The 19,834-nt window shown below is 44.4% G+C and overlaps 2 protein-coding genes across 2 annotated transcripts in view; both read left to right on the forward strand.

The window, feature by feature from the left end:
• Nucleotides 1-8,394, forward strand: part of T265_07403 (hypothetical protein) — a gene marked incomplete at both ends in the record, with an annotated part of 11,254 nt that extends 2,860 nt beyond the window's left edge. The window contains 4 exons of the mRNA XM_009172913.1: nt 1,199-1,456; nt 3,630-3,723; nt 6,574-7,758; nt 8,189-8,394. Coding sequence (XP_009171177.1) covers nt 1,199-1,456; nt 3,630-3,723; nt 6,574-7,758; nt 8,189-8,394 — 1,743 coding nt within the window. The remainder of the gene's footprint in view (nt 1-1,198; nt 1,457-3,629; nt 3,724-6,573; nt 7,759-8,188) is intronic.
• A 1,533-nt stretch (nt 8,395-9,927) lies between these two features.
• On the forward strand, nt 9,928-19,377 carry T265_07404 (hypothetical protein; the record flags this gene model as incomplete). Its single annotated transcript, XM_009172914.1, has 6 exons — nt 9,928-10,130; nt 10,226-10,319; nt 12,670-12,997; nt 16,104-16,240; nt 16,335-16,364; nt 19,219-19,377. 6 exons carry the CDS (start codon nt 9,928-9,930, stop codon nt 19,375-19,377), a joined length of 951 nt encoding a protein of 316 aa, XP_009171178.1.
• Nucleotides 19,378-19,834: the final 457 nt, after the last annotated feature.

Raw genomic sequence — 19,834 nt, forward strand, 5'->3', positions numbered from 1 at the left:
TCGGTTTCGAATATCGCAAACTACGTACATCGGAAGAGAACTGAGTATCCAGACGAGGACTGAGATACTGCCAGATCATCCAAACCAAGACAGAAGAAGTCGAGATTCAGAGTTTGGGTCCAAACCATGAACCTTCTGAACGGTAGATTTGTGCTCTAACCACTGAGCCATATCGCCCATTTATTATTATTATTATTATTATTATCAATATTGCTGTTTATACTTAGAAGAGGGCAGTCTCTGATGCTGACACTAGAAATTGCCATGCTTATGGCGCAAGGTGAAAATCGTTGACCTGATTTTGAGTTCGGTGCGTTGCCTGAAGTTGAAAGTCAGCTGTTTGATGTGAGGTAAGCAAGAAAGCACCCGTTATTCTGAGATATCTGAAAAGTAGTCAAGTTCCATTTAGATCAAACTGATGTGTAACGGAGCTCCCATCAGTTCCCGAAAAATCCGGCTTGGTGGTTTGGTCTGATTTTTCCTAAACAGATAGATATTACTGTTCGATTTAAAGAAATAAAGCTTTTGACAAGTCTACCCAGCTCATATTGGGAGAAGAATGAGACTTATATATCTCACTGCTCTTTATCATCTCCCATATCCTTCTAATTCTGCTTCATCTTATCAGAGGAGACTGTTCAATGTACTTTAGACTCATATAACTCAATTTTCGCACTTGAACAACTGCTCTTCTGATGGATACTCTGACCTTCACCACTTGTGTCCCATTCTCCATGCTATAAACTTGTTGTTTCTGGAAGAAGGCGTAAGAAATACACATTTAGTAGGTACTTCCAAATTTTGTCCGTCTGGTATGCAGATGCTTTGTGGTGTGTTTGATAGACCGTTAACAATTGCGCATTAGGTACACATCAGTCAACGTTTTGTAGAATCCTGCGCTTATGGGTTCGTAAGATTCGGCGAATGAGTTGACCAATAATCACTGGTAAGTTTGAGTTTGTAAACTCATCGGGGAAACTACTACGGTACAGTATCATACCGGTCACAAGGTCAGTTAGCTTGTTTAATCTGAAGCTGGCAGCGATTTTCTTCAGGTCGAGCGACCCCGGTCTGGATGGGGTTAGCCAGTTCCTATTAGAGAGTAATACTGCCATTTCCAATCTTCGGTGGATTTTTTCTTCCCTAGTACGAGCAGACATATCATCGCCTTAGTCTACTTCTGACCCTTCGTATTCAGGTATGTGGTGATCGGAGCAGCGGAAAACATTATGGCCAGTTCACATGTGAAGGCTGTAAGAGTTTCTTCAAACGTTCAGTGCGTAAATCGGCCTCTTACGTATGTCGTTCAGAGGGTCAATGTCCCGTAGATGCACAGAGAAGAAACCAGTGCCAAGCTTGTCGGATGACGAGATGCTTATTAGCTGGGATGAAAAAGGAAGGTGAGTCTGGAGTATGTGAAATGACTTGCACATCTTCGTGGCTGAATCAGAACCAGGTTCCTTTTTCAGTTCTTCCCCGCTTTAGTGCTTTCTAAGCTGCCGAACATGAAAACGAGAGAGAAGGTCATGATCGTTATACATATCAATAATTTCGAGTGCAGTACAGACAGCTGGAAAGGATCGATTTACAATCATTCAGACTCGAGAGTCAGATGCTCACTGCGTAAACCTGTTTAACCGGAAGGAGTGGAGGATATGTAGCGATAATGAGAGTTTGATTTCCATTCAGATATGTCTTTGGAATCACGTGGTCCTACTCATCGACTGCCCTGTTTCGCTCTGTCTATTTATTACTTATACTGCATGTGCTGGCTTACAGGATCCACATTATAGCCACATGTTCATCTTTGCTTCTCAATTTTGGGTGGGATTGAGGGCTCATGAAAATAACCCCAGAGGACATTTTTTGGTGCTAGGTTACAAGTTCCTTGAGTTAAGGCAGTTCGCTTGGTACAAATCAGATCGATCCTTTGGTCAAATGGACGGATGTCAGTGACCATTTTGTTTGACTTTGTTCGACTGATTCCACTGCTAGGAATCTAAGGGTTGCCAGCAGGGTATCGGGCCTTTACACCTGTCTACATGGAAGTCTCTTTTTGCAACCTGGCAGAGATTCTTCCACGATCCGCTTAAGACGACGTTTCGTGTCATCGATCCGTCATTTGTTCTGCCTGACACTTCATACATGACCTCTTTCCTGTCTCATCATTTCTGAGTAGCAACTAAGAACATCCATTAGCTAGATATTAAAGCTTGGAGACTTGCTGATCTCATTTTCCACTTAATGTTCTTCTCAAGGCTCCTTGTCTCCACCATATAATCTCGTCTTACTTTATGAACTTTCCCCATTTCATTGGGGTGTACCCCTGCTTTTTGACAGTGGTTGTTGTTGGGGAGACTCCTGTGTACGGAAGTATGACCTTATTACCTCTGCGCTTTCCTTCATTATCACTTGCCCTCATGCTTTCCTGTTAGTGGTGAGATATATTATCTACTAAAGTTCTTCCGTTTTTATTCCAAGCCGCTTCATCAGTGCCGTCGAACTAGTTTTTTTTTATTATGGGCTGTTCAAACGTGCGGCCCTTTAGCGTTGCTATCCTTGGTTCGTATTAATTCTTTTAGCCTTGGGACACTCTGAGTAGTATCAGTGTTAGTCTCTTTGGCTACGACGGGGGAGAGTTTTAAGAAACTTGTAATCTCTGTTTTTCTCTTACAGATTTTGTCACTCTGTACCAACTGTCTCTACCCAAATCCGTTCTCCTACCGGAGCTTTCAATAGCGCCGGTGTTTTGCGACAATAAGTTACGGTCAACTTTGCGTACTTTTGCAATTTCGCGTAGCTCTGCACTTATACAGGAGGAACTGTGGCTCACTGACAAAACAGCCATCGGGGTCACCTAGGGAGTGCGATGGCTCTTCTGAAGGGCCTTCACAAATCGCTCGCTGGTGTTGTGCCTTCACATATCTTCCCACAGTACTTAAGCCTAACGTGGATATAAGCAACCGGTTTGAGGCGCTTTGTGTGCGTGTGTGGTAGTCAGCTTTCACAAGAGCTCGTAAGATGTCTGGAGAAAATTTGACTGAGATTTTGTGACCGTATCTTCGTGCGCAAAGGTTACCAATGAAATGATGCATAATCAACTCAGTTGAGTCTCGCGTTAAAACCAACTCGGCGTGCAAATGAATCTAGTCGGTAGATTTCATACAATTTGGGTTCAAGCAGGACATTGGGTCGACCGGAAACTACCGGAGTGCGAGCTTGCTTGATGAGCCCCAAGAAGGGCAACACCGGTTGTGATTGTCAGAGTTTTCAGCAACCTTGTGAATATATTCGCCTCAAGAAAAAAAGCGCAATAGAAGTTGAACATTCCATTCATAAAATGTCAAACTTAAGGGCCTGATCAGGGATGGTTTTCTGGCATTCTGTGACAACCCACGGGCTATTGTGCGTTGGTGGTTGGTTTTATGTGAAACCTGAATGTGAAATCAGTAATCCCATAAAATGAGCAATCCAGTTTCCGAATGTCGAGGCCGAACTTGGCGCGAACAGAGCTATGCAGACCAACAGTCTTGCTTTAAAAGCAGTGATCCCGCTTGTTCTGGTCTGGCGCTTGAGAGTGAAGAATCCGACCAAGAAATGTACCCGCTTCATTCAACCTTATCGCTAAGGCATTAGACAACACTCCTTGTAGTTTAGCGACAAATGAAGCTCCGACATTGGTAGAATCGGAGTTGATGACACCTTACTTCTTCCCGTTGGAATGTAAGCAGTGATTAAGTTGGACACAACTGTGGAACGAGGGGGCATCCGTTCAGGTCTACAATTATTTGCCTCGTTATGAACGTTTGTATTTTTCAGAAGAGCTAAGGAGTTTTCTTATGGACAGAATGTCAAGAGTGAAAGTAAACGACTTGTGAGTTTACCAAATCGGTGAAAACATCCATAGATACTGGATTTGATAACAACCTTGTCTTGGTTTCCGTCACATTTCCAAAAACAATAGGAAAAAGACCCGCCTCGCAGGGATGAAAGGCTTGTTCACACAACAGCTGAATTTATTTCTACGGTTTAGTAAGCCCAATTAAAGCTATATGAGTATGGATTTTTGGTGATGAATGCAGGTAGTTCGTATGGCTTACTGCATCGTTGTTAAATGCTCACCTTTCCAATTGAGTTAGCACGCGGCAAACCGATTCCCTACATTTGTAAGTGTGACTGAGCACGTTCCTTGTCGGCAGACTGTGAGTAGTCTATGTACGAGCGTCCTACAAACTGGGCCCATAAAATGCCCAACTTCCATTTGCACACTGCCAAAAAGATAGTGAGCCGGTATGTTCACAGAATTCCGCGATATAGTCCAAACATCCCTGAATTTTACCTTGTCAAATTAAGGGAAGTGAAGCAAGTTTTGTGGTACCGTACAAAAATTTTGGATGGCAAACAGAAGGAAGGGGCAATTGTAATTTGAGTCAAACCTAGCTTCGCTTACTGAGTTAGTCATTTCTGGTGATTTTTTTAAATTAATTTTTGTCAATTTTGTTTAGTTAAAGGCATTGTAACTACCACCTCTTTGTGCCATTTTTCGTTACGTTTTTGTTTAAAACGGTTGGTCCTGACTTTTGACGCACGTGACCACGAATCATTTTCTAGTTATGTACATGTAAAGTACAGAGCTTCCTTTCTCAAACGGGTGCTTCCGTATGGAGTGCTTTTCTAATGTGAGCAAGCGACCATGAACGGCACCTGCAGGACTCAGGCTATTCACCCAGCCCTGGTACGACCATCTTGTTGGTCCAACCAAATTTGTTAGGCTTTTTCAAGTTCATCCTAGCGGAACTTTACATGGTGGTGTTCTGAATTGTCTATATTTTTTGGTTGACCTCAGTTTTGCGTTTTTTCGCATCACTAAGAAAGGACTGTTTGAACCCAAGACGTATTCAGTGCTACCCAAGTAGATTTTCCTGTGTTCTAGTGCAAATCGCTCGTTGGAAACGGGACATGATGGAAAACCTCATGTTGTTCGTTTCCACTGCCCGAGTTCCCATTCTTCAAATGATTATTTACCCAAAATAGGACGACCACGAAAAACGGGATATTTCTACATCATCTGGGGGACAACTTACCTTGGGAAGGATCAATCAGTAGAATGGACGATAAGCTTTGTTCCGGACTGCTTAAGAAATTGGTTTCTGTTTGGAAAGGTTCATCTTGAGAGACCGTTGTGGCTTTGTTCGTCAAAATTGCTAAATATGTTAACTTTTAATCTAGAACTCCCGTTCGATTCGAGCAGGAGTTTGGTGTTGTGCTTCGAACCTTAGAGCTATATTTACGCTGATGCTGCAGACTGACCCTACGGTCTTAATTCTTTCAAAAGAAAGCCACTCTAAGTCACGGTGAAATGTCTCATCTGCCCATGGCGGTTCAGTGCGTGTGCTGAGGATATAACCTCGAATCGGAACGAGATATTTCCACTGCAGTTACCGAGATAGGCGAACTGATCAGCAGCCACATGAACAATAACTGACTGTTCTTCCGTATGACATATGGTGACGGTATAAAATAGATGGCTTTTCACTGGATGGCCATTCATATTACGCTATTATTTAGGGTTTATAGTTGATCGCCTCTCCGATGAGCGAAAATCATAGTTATCAGAACTCTAAGGCTTGATGAAGTTGTGAAACTTCTGACATAAATCCCGTACACAACATAATTTTTTGTACTTCCATCAATAATGAACTCTTGCGGTTTTCAGTAAAAAAATGCTGGTAATTTGTTACTGGGATGTTGGCATGCCTTTCTCATCGAAACAGGTTTATTGCACGCGAGGCGTTCCTAACACAGCCTCCGGCTGATCAAACATTTTCCCACTGTGAAAATCACCCAGAGTAGGTGGGTGGGCAAGGAGTCGAGTGCCAATTTACCGTTTTTTTTACCGTGTACTCATTCACCTGATGCTTCGGTAAATCAACTTGCGGGTCTTCGGTCCGAATACAAGTAGAACGTCTGTGTGTGTGTGTGTGTGATAGGATAGGACGGGGGTGGATGTGAGTCTAGAGAATGAAGCGCAGTGGTACAATGATGATGGCTGACCATAGATTAGACATCCGAAGGGGATTCGAATGACATAATACACATTTGAGCTGTCGCTAAAATGGCTCACCCGGTTACACAGCCCGCATACTGCGGTTCAACAAAAAATTCCCATATAGCTTGAATTGTTGAATGGGCTATTGAAACCTACTTTCCGAATACAGAACGTCTGTGTGTGTGTGATAGGATAGGACGGGGGTGGATGTGAGTCTAGAGAATGAAGCGCAGTGGTACAATGATGATGGCTGACCATAGATTAGACATCCGAAGGGGATTCGAATGACATAATACACATTTGAGCTGTCGCTAAAATGGCTCACCCGGTTACACAGCCCGCATACTGCGGTTCAACAAAAAATTCCCATATAGCTTGAATTGTTGAATGGGCTATTGAAACCTACTTGCATTCGGTGTATGAATCGCCTAAAAAGCGGCTCGTTCTGTACACGGTTTTTAGCGATGTTTAATTTCAGCATATCCTCGGACCACTCATTCCATACTTTTTCACGTTTTCCCAAGCGGTTCAACGGGCTCGCGTTTCCACCATGTTGCAGGCTTCGTTCCCACAGAATTATACAACTACACATTCCTCCGCTAATCAGAGGAGTGAGTTTACTGCGATGAGGTATGATCGGAACGCGTTGTATCAGGCTAGCAACCTGGCAAACCGACAACAGTATTCCTCCACTGACTACAACGCTCTGTCTTCCTACACACATGCCACTCAAGAAACATCTATCAATCTTGACGCTAACCGTTTTTCGTCGGCCGCACTTGCAGCTGCAGCTCGACGATTCGCCTCTGCTGCAGCTTTCTCCACTGCGGTCGGTCAAGATACCGGCTATTTGATTGGACATCGCACATTACCTCATACTCTGGAGACGTCGACTTCCAGACTTCCACTTCCAAACTCACTCGTTCACATGCAGCCTACGGTTTATCATTCTGAGGGAAATCTCAACCTTTCTGGTATCTCTGCGCTGACGAAGGTACCTCCAGGTGGTACTCAGCAGGCCTACCCATACCCATGGGATTCACGTGCTCCTCATGTCATCTACCAGGGGACAACCACTTCTACAAGACCTTATCAACTTACTCCACCGTCTCAAATTTTCTGGAACCCCTCAGTAAGTTGCCCAGACGGTAGTCTGACTCACAATTCATGTCCAAAACTGAAGCTGCCTCCAGGCTCGCCGTCGCCCTCCACGACTACCAAACAGCCATCGTTCGGTCCGGACTCATCGTGCCCTGGACAAATACCTACAACCAGCGAAACGCGGCGAGTTTATCTCGGCCCGTTAGATGTGATTCGAGAATGGCTCCAACGACTACAGTTCCCGTCTGGTGCTGAACCTCAGTCAAATCTCGCCGCATGCGAACGAAGCGCCCTACAAGCCTTACAACCTATCAACAGGTTGATTAGACGACTCTATGCAGACCGCCGAGAATGGAAACGCCATTGTTTTGCCCACTGGAGTCAGGATGATGAGGAAGATGGAGAGTGCGATGATGTCGGGCTAAATGAGCAGTGGTTACTCGCCTCAAGTTACGAAGACCAGCTTCCGGGAACTACGTGCTCGAGTGCAGTTGCCCAGTCCCCGGATACCACACAAATGATATCAGTTGAATTAGACGAATTGGATAGACAGAAACTGGCACGTCATGGCAGCGTGATATTGAGCATTCTAGCTGAGATCGAAGTAGGTTTTCGGTTTTTGATACCTGTACATGTGTAATGAGTATTCCCAGTCTTTTTTATCATTAGGACTTTATGAGTGTTTAAGGCAAACCAACAAGCCAGGAGGGATATGGCTGACAAGGTGTCATTGCTTATCAGTATCAATGGCATTCTTCCTATCGTTTTTTATCTACAGTGTCTCAGTAAGGGTCTGGATATTTCGGGATATTTGTGGTAAGGGAACTCTAATCCCTTTCTGCATCCACTTTTATTCTTTCCTTCAGAACAAGGCTTCAAAGTGAATTTTGGTTGTAAGGCATCGGTGCATCAGTATTGGACAGTGATGTTATACTGTCGATGATAATAACACTAATGAAATCATTACAAATGTAGGCTCATTTGTGTAGTGATGGTTCCTTTTCCAGATCTACCAGTGTTGATTTCCTTGGAACCTAGAAACTCGGAGGTCAAAAGTAGTTTGCCAAGAGCACAGATGGACCAAGGGATTAGAGCGCGAATTTACTGACCGGGTTCTGTCCGTGGTTCGAACCCGACCTCTGCCACTCGACTTACCCTGTCTAGGCTTGGGCAACCTGGCAGTATCTCAGCCCTCGTGCCTCCTTCGTATGGCATGGCAGCTAGACACAGAAAGGGTGCTATAGCTGAACGACAGCATCACCATCTTTGGGTTACTGATATTAGGACTTGTTTCATGGTTGATCCAGACCAGAAGAAGAGGTGATCCACTGAGTCAAAACTCTAAATACAGCCTTCAAGATTAGGCGATTCGCTGAGGTCACCATCCCGAGAATCTTGCTTTTGGATCCGTAACGACGTGAAAAACATTTTAGGATACGGAAGCAGTAAGGGGTGCCCTCCTTTGTTACTAATTGTTACTGTTTACCATGTGCAAACGTCGACAACGAAGTGCTCAACCGGATGTGGGTAGCAGCTCTTTGGAATTGGTCAACTGGATTTCCTAGATCATCAGTATGTCCCCATCATCTGCGATATAGAATAGCTGAAATAGAAAACAATACGTCAAACTAAGTGCAAATGAGCGTACCTTTTGTGTCCTCAAACTGGCATGATAGAATGACCGCTGTTCAGTAGCGTATGTAGGGAGTGATTGTTTATTTGTGGATTCCAAGAGGTTGAACCTTCGGCCGCAGATTCTTTCTGCTACACTGCGGAACTGCGATGAGATAGGCGCGGTGATGATGTTCGTCGAACCAGGCGAAAATTTATCAGTTCAATTAACTCATGTCCCCTAATTACTGCTGTGATTAGTCCATAAAAGCCTATGTTTGAGTTTTGCTATGCCCACTGCCCTTCAATGAGACAAACTCCAAATTTCAGAATTGGACCATGGGGTAAACTTACCTCGGCTGTCTCATATGAAGGTGCGGAACTCTGACAAGACTACTGATCTTGTTATTATCTCCACTCCAGTTAAGCTTTGGATGCTCGATTGCTCAGTAAGTCATGTCATGTGATTGATCAGCAGGATCTTGCTCGATTCAAATTTTAGTAGCACAGAAATGAAAGGGCAGCTTTGCGAAAAATATCTTTCCTAACCTAGTATAACCGTTGATCTGCTTTATGGAAGTATGATGCAGCACTCGTGAATTCAGTAGTATCGCTTGTAAGTGACACCAGCTTTATATGTTCGTGATCTGATCAACTCAACAAGGTACGGAACGGTGGTAACACGTTCGCCTAGCACATCAGATTACCGGAGGTCAAACTGCGCATGGCTAAGAATATGCGCTACAGATGAACTCTAATAAGAGTGAAATTTGGATCCACTCTTTGCTCCCTTTGGTGTGGGCTCATCAGGAGAGCTGCGCCAGGACAAGAGGAGGGCTATTCAAAACAGAGTGATGTGAACACGAATTTCACAAATCTCGCAACCACCTCCAATAAATCAAAAGTTTCTGGAAAGCTAACTGGTTCAGGAAACGAAGTTCTATTGGTGGCACAATGTGGATCTCAGCAGTAGGCGTGCTCTGAAGGTGCATCAACGTAAAACCTGAGTCGTGAAGATAGGACACAGATACTTGGGAGCACTGTGACTCAGATGTGCGAATAATGCAAGTGAAAGTATTTGCTCAATCAAATTTCACTAATAATAGTGTAACTGAAGCTAGAGTCACAATCGTTCAACAGGAAAATTTGCAGTCAGTCGCCCAAAAATGAGCAGTGACGCATTTGGAGGCTTTAGAAGGCAGAGGAGTATGAAGGAGATCACGAAACGCTTGGGTACTGTCGGTTCTACTCGCCTTCCAGGATGGGGACCGCGTGATCCTCACTGTGCCTGGTTGGAGACACTACAAGATATGGCTGCCAACCGATGTCAGTGGCGTTCTTGTTGTCAGTTTCTATCCAGATTGCCTGAGTGAATGTCTGTATGTATAGGCACCTCGGAATGATTGTGTTAAGCTAGCCCTAAGTCCCTCCCCCGTCCACCTTTATTCTTTTCTTTACAATAAGGCTTTCAAATAAGTCATGGTTGTACGGCAGTGAGGCATCGGTGTTGAACACTGATGTCATGCCGTCGATGATGGAGTTAGATGGTAACTTCTCGGTGGATAAAATATCTTATGGGCATCTGATGATGAGGAGGCCCGAGGAGTGACATCCCTTCCGAAGTGATTAATAACTTCCGCTTTTTGTTCTACACTTAAGGAACAAACTGAGCGATAAGATGAAATGAAACACATCCAAAATCGTGGTAACATATTTTTATTAGGTGATAAGGGGGGTTGAGTTGATGATGACATCTACTTAGTCTATACTCCAACCTTGCTGAAACTCTGAGCCTTAGGCAAAGAGCGAGACCACACCGCGTATCGATCCTGCTCCCAATACCTTTTGTGATTTGACTTCATTCGCGTGGATGACCCATATTCTAACAAATACTGACCAGTGTGGCTCGGATGGCGTGAAACCCGTTCACTCTGAGGTCAGTCGAGTGTTACTCAGTTTGTGGTTGTTTACGCATTTCGCCCAGAAAAATCGGTCATTGTCGTAAATTGTGCGCCTTCGTTTACCTCCAGTTCAACCATTGGTGTTCTGCTTTAACGAAGGATAATAGTTGCACGCGTGACGGTCACTGTAGTGTACTAAACTGCGTGAAGAAAACATCTCTTGAGATTCACCGGCGTATTTATAACGTGAGAACTGTTGACCGAAAAATCAGTGGTTTAAACTTAACCTTGGCACGTCGACTGTTCCCGTCTAAGCCTGTTCAACTTGGCAGGATCCCAGTTATCGTGCTTCCTTCGTGACAGCATGCACCGGCCCTGTCACAGCTGGACAATATTATTCTACTTGTGAATTTGGTGTACGAAGCGTTATTAAGATCACTCGTTCTCCCTAGAATTCTACGTAACTCCTATTCCTGGAAAATATCACTTCCGACTGCATACTTGGCTAACACTTAGGACATTATGCTGTGTGCTGCGTGGGTAGGAAATACCAGTGAGGTCACTTCGTTGCTTTTATCGACGAAACTACGTGAACCACAGGTAGGATGTTTGCAGATTTTATCAGTAATGCCCTAAGACCGATGACGGATAGCATTCATTGATGAGTCGTTCACTGTTACCGCCAGATGACCTCAAGAGAGTCCGTAAAAGTACAGTACGTGAGTCTGAGTTAGAGATTATTTTTGCCTGTGGGAATCCTGTGATGCACAACGAATGCGTTGCAAAGCAATTTAGACACACAATATTTTCCGTTCGTTGTCCGTAGCGATAGGTAGAAAGCCAGAGAAGTGATAAAAACTTTGTTCGGCGATGCAAAACGGAAGATGCTGACGGCTGTTTACAAGTACCACGAAGCCGTGCATACATTCCTGGTCCAATTTTGTATTTGTGAATCAGACAAGCTTAGCAAGTGAGCCAAAGTCCTTCTTTCTGGAATACAAGAGAATCGTGAAACTACTCGGATGAACAAAATTTACATGACACAATGGGTAAAACCGGCAGAAGACCGTATTTTATGCATGTACTCATGTAAGAAGGTAGTACTCATTATTTCACACTACATTTAGGGCTAACTAAAACTTCGAAAAAGCACTACCGGTTTCAACCTGTTTGGTGCTCAACAGGTTGGCGAATTTCTGCAGTTTCCATCTTCCTTGTGTTCCGCTTGAATACCGGACCATACAAAATTGGTGGAATACACTCAGCTGGAAAGTAACAGGAGATTGAATCTCCTGTGTTCAAATGCAATATAAATTTGATAGGAACACGAAGAATACGCCTTCTTGATGAACTCCAAGAAGTAGATGTGTGCGTTTCCAACTCGGAGTTCGCCGTTATGTCCTCTCTGAGGTTAAGTTGGAGTGGGTTTATTCTTTTCAGAAATCTGACCCCAAAGAATGGGTTGCATTCACATCTACGCACGGTCGTGTGCTGTGTGAGTAGGGCCCTGAACAGCAAGCCGAAACTTATAGAGGGGATATGCCAACACCGTAGCAAAGATTGCGGGTTCGATTCGAGTACGAGATCAGTAATATGTAGAATACTAACGTTTCCAGTCATGTGTCTCCCCCGAAACGAGTGGTTCCATCCTTATGGAATATCAGCATGGATGAACATTAATTTCACCTGAACTTAACTGTCATTTAGAATGGCAATATCACAATTTATGGATCGTCTAATTCTCTTGTGCTGTGTGGTAGGGCCCTGAACAGCAAGCCGAAACTTATAGAGGGGATATGCCAACACCGTAGCAAAGATTGCGGGTTCGATTCGAGTACGAGATCAGTAATATGTAGAATACTAACGTTTCCAGTCATGTGTCTCCCCCGAAACGAGTGGTTCCATCCTTATGGAATATCAGCATGGATGAACATTAATTTCACCTGAACTTAACTGTCATTTAGAATGGCAATATCACAATTTATGGATCGTCTAATTCTCTTACAGGCCTTCATTGAATGCCAGTCGATAGCTTCTCACGGATTTTCAAAATGTTCCGGAACAGCACAGACCAACTACACTGACTCTGCTGCGCAAACGTGTAACGGCTCAGCAAAGCTGATCACTGATTCACCATGGCTGATGCCAAATCAACAAGCCTTACCGGACTGGGATAGAAATGAGCGACAGATCGGTGGTGATCCAGGGCAAGCCGGAGAATATGCTCTGGATAAACGCGGTCATATTCGGGAACGAATTTGGCCGGCACTCAGGTATCTTCGTCTGGGCTCGTTCGAATGGACGTGTTTAAGGGTGTTGGCTTTGCTCCAATCAGGTGAGTTTGAAGTAATGACACTTCCTCTTTATATGCAAAGAGGACGTCTGTTTGTCGCATTTTTGCATCTTCGTAACATTATCAAGTCTCTGATTCAAACAATTATGGTTTTTCTCGAGGCCTAGATTGATTCAACCCGTCCTCAAACATAAAACCCCGCATTTTGACTGTCATATCTCGAGCTGGACATACATACTGAGTAACCTGTTTGGATTGGTATATTACCAATTTTTGTTTACAAAACGTAGTTGGTAGAGCAATCGACCAGCAGGTGAGAGACCGCCGGTTGTGGTCCCATCTAAATAATGTCTTTTCGTTTGCAATATGTATGCTTGGGTCTATATTAGGAAAACTTTGAAAATTGCCATCGGCGTGAAGTGTGAGCAGTATAGCCTCATCAGATACATTCACATACAGAGCCCACTTTGGTTGGTTTCGCGAAAGAGTCAAGGCTAAGCGACTACCTGTCTGACGGTGATACTACTGATAGCGGAGGCATGCGAGTAGTATGTTTTCTTGTAAATCCCCTTGCGTCTCTTGAAAAGTGAGATCCATTGCTGAATTTGTGTAGTCGCTTTGTAGCATTTGTTTGGATTTGAGCAACAGTCAATGAATATCCAGAAAAGTGCAGGAAGACGAGTTCAAAGAGAGCATGGATATTCATTTTTTGTAAACAAGATGCATATGAGTGCTTTGCTTCCCTGTCCAATAGTCTGTAGCTGTTCATTTGGCATTTTCTAATAAACAACTCCGCAGCGAAGGCCTTCTTTCTTTCGCCCGTAGCCTAGCTGGTAGCACCGGGAGTAACTTGTACTGCTCAAGAAAGAAATGAATAGTTGGCTCTGTTAAAAACTACTTGTGGAGACAGTAGAAATTTTTGGATTGGTATGAATGACAACTCCACCAAGAAGTAATCGGTTTTCCGAAAGTTATGGTGAGATATTCCAGTTCATAGCTCATAGGGTTTAGCATCTGCTGCTCTTGTCTTGTCTCGGTCAATGGCATTTTCTAATAAACAACTCCGCAGCGAAGGCCTTCTTTCTTTCGCCCGTAGCCTAGCTGGTAGCATCGGGAGTAACTTGTACTGCTCAAGAAAGAAATGAATAGTTGGCTCTGTTAAAAACTACTTGTGGAGACAGTAGAAATTTTTGGATTGGTATGAATGACAACTCCACCAAGAAGTAATCGGTTTTCCGAAAGTTATGGTGAGATATTCCAGTTCATAGCTCATAGGGTTTAGCATCTGCTGCTCTTGTCTTGTCTCGGTCAACTTATCAGTTGTGTACCAAGTAATAGTAATTGTTTCACAGAAGTTTCTTACTGGGGTGCAGGGTGCAGCTGAATTCCTTCACGAAGGGACTGGATTTTACCGTATTGCAACAGCGTCTGGACCTCAGTACTCATGCACTATCGTCAGAACCTTCGCTATCTGGTCAACGGATATCTGATCAGAGGACAATCACACAAGTGGTTATTTGGTCCTCCAGGTTTGAATAAGTTTAGCACTATGCTGATGTAGCAGCCTTCCGGTAGAGTGGTAGACTTAGCCGATGACTTTTATCGTTTCGTAGTCTAAATGTTGTGCCCTGGCACCGTCCAAGCCTTTGACAAGTAAACCTTATGACATTGAAACCCTCAAGGAGATTTGGGCGCAGTTCGCCGGGTTTCGGTTGCTTGTTCAACACAACTTAAACTCGACTGGTTCCTTTTGTTACATTTTGTTGTGTTGTGGGAATATGTGGAGAGCGCCTAAGTGGTTTATGTGGATGACATCACTTTCTTATTCACTGATAGTTCACTTGGTAGCAAATACAGTTGATGAAATTGCCTCCTATTCTGATCACCGGCCTGAACTTTCAGAGGACAAGTTCTTAACCTTTTAACTCCGGTTTACTTCATCAGGAGGAGAATGGGTGTGCACACTGATTTATCTGCCTTGGCCACTGCAGTGACAGTGATTTATGACTTGTGAATTCAACATATGTGCTGAGTATCACGGAGCGATTTTCATCTGTGCTACATTACCTGTTGTATCAGAAATGAAATAGTCTGTTTTTTTTGTGGTGGGAAAACTTGACGGTTTTGATCTAGAGGTCTGATGCATCGTTTGAAACACTTAAGTCCGACCGCCTTCGGAGCACTGTAAAAGCCGGGTAGTCCGAGCGTTAATGGTTCGCAAGCGAATACCGGATAATGGATCAACATCTCCGGCATGACAACCGGCGTCCATTAGATCTCGAAGGTTGGAAAGCCTGTTTTGCATTTTCAACCGCTCTGTATTGGCACTGGTTCACGTTCTTTTGTGGTGGGAAAACTTGACGGTTTTGATCTAGAGGTCTGATGCATCGTTTGAAACACTTAAGTCCGACCGCCTTCGGAGCACTGTAAAAGCCGGGTAGTCCGAGCGTTAATGGTTCGCAAGCGAATACCGGATAATGGATCAACATCTCCGGCATGACAACCGGCGTCCATTAGATCTCGAAGGTTGGAAAGCCTGTTTTGCATTTTCAACCGCTCTGTATTGGCACTGGTTCACGTTCTTATTCCTAGTTATTAAAAGGCTAGTGGTGAGCAGGTCACTGTAAAACAGCTTGTAGTGAAGATGTGTCGCTTTTAAGCTGAGTCCACATGGTTCTGCTTTTACAAGATGAGAACAGGTGGACTGTGAATTATAATCTCGTAGTCCCAGGTTGATTTTCTACGCTGGGCTTCCGTTGGGCGGTGTTCGTAAAATGACGCCGCTACAATACTCGTTCATTTTCGAAACAAAAAATGCGAGTAATGGATGTGGGCATACAGTAGTACAATAGAGTAAAAAGAGGGAGACGTTCCTTTCAAAATCATGCCAATAATAATTTTCTGGTTAATTCGGTGCGATTTAATGGTGAAAGCATTTCACTCCCGACCATTTCCCTGTATTTCTTGTAACCCGTTCCCATCAGCCTTTCCCATGGTTGTATCCTAGTGGCTCATGGAAGCTTGTAAGTAACTTGAGTTGTTTACCTCTCAACGCTGGTTTTGGGTTAGCGGCTAGTCTCGTGTTTATCTTGTTCGTACTGAAATATATTATACTGTCTTTCATAACGTTGTATTGATTGCACTGGAGTGCATTTTGTTGTTTTTGATTTGAATGAATTGCGGGCAAGATGGCTCAGTGGTTATAGTGCGAATTTACTGACTGGAAGGTCTGTGGTTCGAACCCGGCTCCCGCATCACTTCTTTCTAGGCTCAAGCAACCTGGCAGTATCTCAGCCCTCGTGCTTCCTTTGGATGGCATGGTAACTAGGCACCGAAAGGGTGCTACAACTGAACGATCATACTATTTTTTTATTTACAGGAGGCAGAACTCAACTGCCATATAATGACTGTAAGTTTATGTTTCATGCACGCATATGCAGATGTCTCGCACCAACGATCTGGACATTGCGGAGCGCTCAGCTTGCTTTGATGCCAAAGATGACCCAATGTGATCACTGTTGTACAGACCAAACTAAGAGTGACCAGCACTAATTAGCCATCTATGTGTGTGTGCTTTGGATAGAGTGGTACAAGCCACTAGACCTAACTTTTCATGCACTGTGGGTCTCAACTGTCCAGGTAGGCATGTCTGACAATTATGGGCCACCGGCTGAGCATGCCAATGGCTTTCGAACGGTCCATTGTCAAGAGTTGTTCCTTGGGTTTACACTGGTACAGCGGATTCAGTTGAATACGCATACAACTCGGGGCAAACCATGGCCTTAGGTTTTGCGGCGGAGGCCCATCGGCTTTGTTCGTGCCGCAGGACGATCCGAAAACAGAAATCAGCCTGCTACGATTTCACGGCTGAACCTAATGGTCACATTCAGTGAGGTCGTTCGTCGAAGGCACACTGATCGTGATGGCTTGAGACCCAGATGTGTCTCAACAGTGACTACCTTATACTGCTTCTTCAGAACATCCCCTTAGTCTGCAGGTAATTTTACTTCAAATACCCCACTGGCTGCTTGTTTACCGGCTTGGGCCGAAAAATAATTATCAGCCATGCAAAACATCCATTTGGTTGTTTCGTTAGATTCTTCACGGACCTTTTGAGGACTCCCTAGATTTCGTTCATTACAGAAAATGAGAGGCTCAGATGTGGATTGCTCCGAAGCGGTGGAATATGAAACTTGGTTGACTTAACTTGGAATGCTCGACCAGTCCAAGCACTGTACTAAGTTTTTAAGGCTGTAGAAAGCCATGTAGTATAACCACAGTTAGGCAACATTTATTACACTTTTGTATGTGTGCAAATTTTGTCCTTGAACAAAACCAAGGTTTGCTTTTCTCCAAACAGCTGTCCTAGATCGACGCAAGGCTGCTTCAGTCACACTACTCTCAGACGCCGTTCGATTGGTCATTGTAAAACACATCACAGATACCATGCTAAGACACGAAGGACGGACTCCTGGAGAGGTGAGCAAGACGCATTATCAGATTGGTTCGAAAATCTCTCGGCTTTTCTTCGTCGAAGGACTTCTTGTTGCACGTCGACTTGTTAAAGATGCTGATACGGAAAGTGGATCACATTTTAGATAACCTCACTCAAAGATTCTGCCTCTTCATGTCAGTCAAGGCCTAGAAACCTGCGCCTCGGCTATTTTTCAACCTGATCTATCAATTAATGTCAGACTTGACCTTTTTCTTCCTCACATTTCGATTTGTTTATTCTTTCCAACACAGATAATATCTCTCAACTATAACTGGGCGCCTTAAGCAAAAGCTACCTCTAGTTCATTGATGATGTGAGGCGTTTTGGTCACCGGGAATAAAATTGGTAGCAACAGAAATTTTTCTGCAATTCGTTTGGGTTTCCGGGAATTAGGATTTGTCCTGACCAAAGGAATTCACTGTATCACACAGACCTTCCGACCATCTCTTAATTGCTTTTAGTAGGAATTGGAGTTTTCCACTCAGTTGGTTCTTGGAGGGAGGTCGAGAAAAGTACAACTGTTTCATCAGTATTGGGGATCGTTAGTAGCGAGTATTTCCAGGGCGATTCGAACTCGCCACCCCTCGGCTAGTTGTTGGAGATTGAACTGTTCGGGCATGGGCGACTGGTCAGCAGTTCGACTGACTCGCGCCTAGCACATAGCGCTACTTATCCTTCAGTGACTCGATTCTTATCATGTGGTCTTGTGTTGAGGGGCTACCAGGGTGATGACTCAGATAGAAGTTTTGCTCGACTTCTTCATTCTAAGCTAATTAAAAGTGTTGACAGTGTGAGTTAGACAACGAAATGTCGTATGGGAAAGCGTCCTCATTTCTTGAAGGAAACTTCTCACAAGGTTGCTGAAACTCTTCGACAGCCAACGACCGGTTTCGCCCTTTTTGGAGCTCATCAGGTAGGCGTCCTCATTTCTGTTATTTACGCACACACTGACCTCTGATTGAAATCATCTGGCCTTGGAATTAACCAATCATGTGCGAGTGAAACGTACCATCGATAGAAGCAATCTGTCACGCGCATACATCGAGCCAGCTAGTCTTCAGTGGATGCACACACTGTGGTCACTGTCAGTTGACATATCCAATGACCGGTAGTTTGAGGGCGAAGCACCGATTGGATAGAGAGTGCACTTTCCACAAAGTGAACCAGAATTTCGACTCAGAACATCGCTGTCCTGACAGCTAAAGGCGTTCTTAGATGTCTATTTGGAGCTGCCCTCTCAATTCTTTGACTAAATGGATGGGTCCACACTCAACCCCCTCACTCAGCCAAGCGCCATAGTAAAGACTGAAACAATCGTCCAATGCTTTTTGATTAAAATTAAAAAGACTCTTGTAATCCATGCGGTACTGAGGGACTTGCGACAGACAAGCTCCGGTAGGCCTACCCCTCTGGACTGAGAAAGAGGGGTTTAAGCTCCCATTAGGTGGCCGAAATCATCATCATCGTCATCATCCATCACATCCTCATCATCATCATCACTGTCAGCTGTAAGAACCGGGTACTTGTCGTACAGTGGTTGTAGCTGCCGCAGTTTCGTTCACCGATGATTTTGGGGGGGGGGGGGGGGGGAATTGGTGCATTAATCCAGCACTGTCAGTGGGCTATCAAGTAGCGGGGGTTGGAAAAGGAGCTATCCATTGAAGGCAATAGCTTGGATGCACGAGCGCCATTGAGGGCGCGACTGGGCCATGTCTGACAATGTCTCTAACCATTGATGTGGTCGATCTCGCGGTCCCCATTCAGGTAGACGGCAGTGACCAGCGCAGCTGAGTTTGCTGGTAATGGCCTTCACACTTCGCTGCCAAGTCATTGTTTGACCGCCTCTGGCTCTCTTCCATCCTTCAAGGAAATCGGTCGACTGGCATACGCAGCACGTGGCCAAGCCAGCGCAACCTATGTAGTGTGATCGGTTCGTCTATCGAGGGTGAGTTATTTCTCCCGAATATCATTCGACGTACTTCAGAATTGCTGATCCGGTGTTCCCACCAGATTCGGTCAATGCTCCAGAGACATCGATGGTGTTCTTCGATTCGCTTTCAATTCACAAAGCTCATATGCAAACACTATTTTACTTCATCTTGCGGCCGATCCTAAACATCTGTGTACCGTGTTATACTGGCAAAATAGCCTTCATTTTTGTATAGGTCCTGATGTGCATATAAATGCCTATGACCGGGTCGCGGACCTTGATGATTAAGAGTCGACCCTGATTTGGGCGTATATTTGGACCATAAGGAACAGGAACGATAATGCGACCATGGCCGGAAATTCTTCCATGAATATCATTCTAAGGTAGGTTAATGGCTTGATGGGTAAGGCTTGAACGTTGGAATAAGCTGATATAGCTCGGATTCGTACCAGGC

This window comes from Opisthorchis viverrini (assembly GCF_000715545.1).
Source record: "Opisthorchis viverrini unplaced genomic scaffold opera_v5_170, whole genome shotgun sequence".
Taxonomy (NCBI): domain Eukaryota; kingdom Metazoa; phylum Platyhelminthes; class Trematoda; order Opisthorchiida; family Opisthorchiidae; genus Opisthorchis; species Opisthorchis viverrini.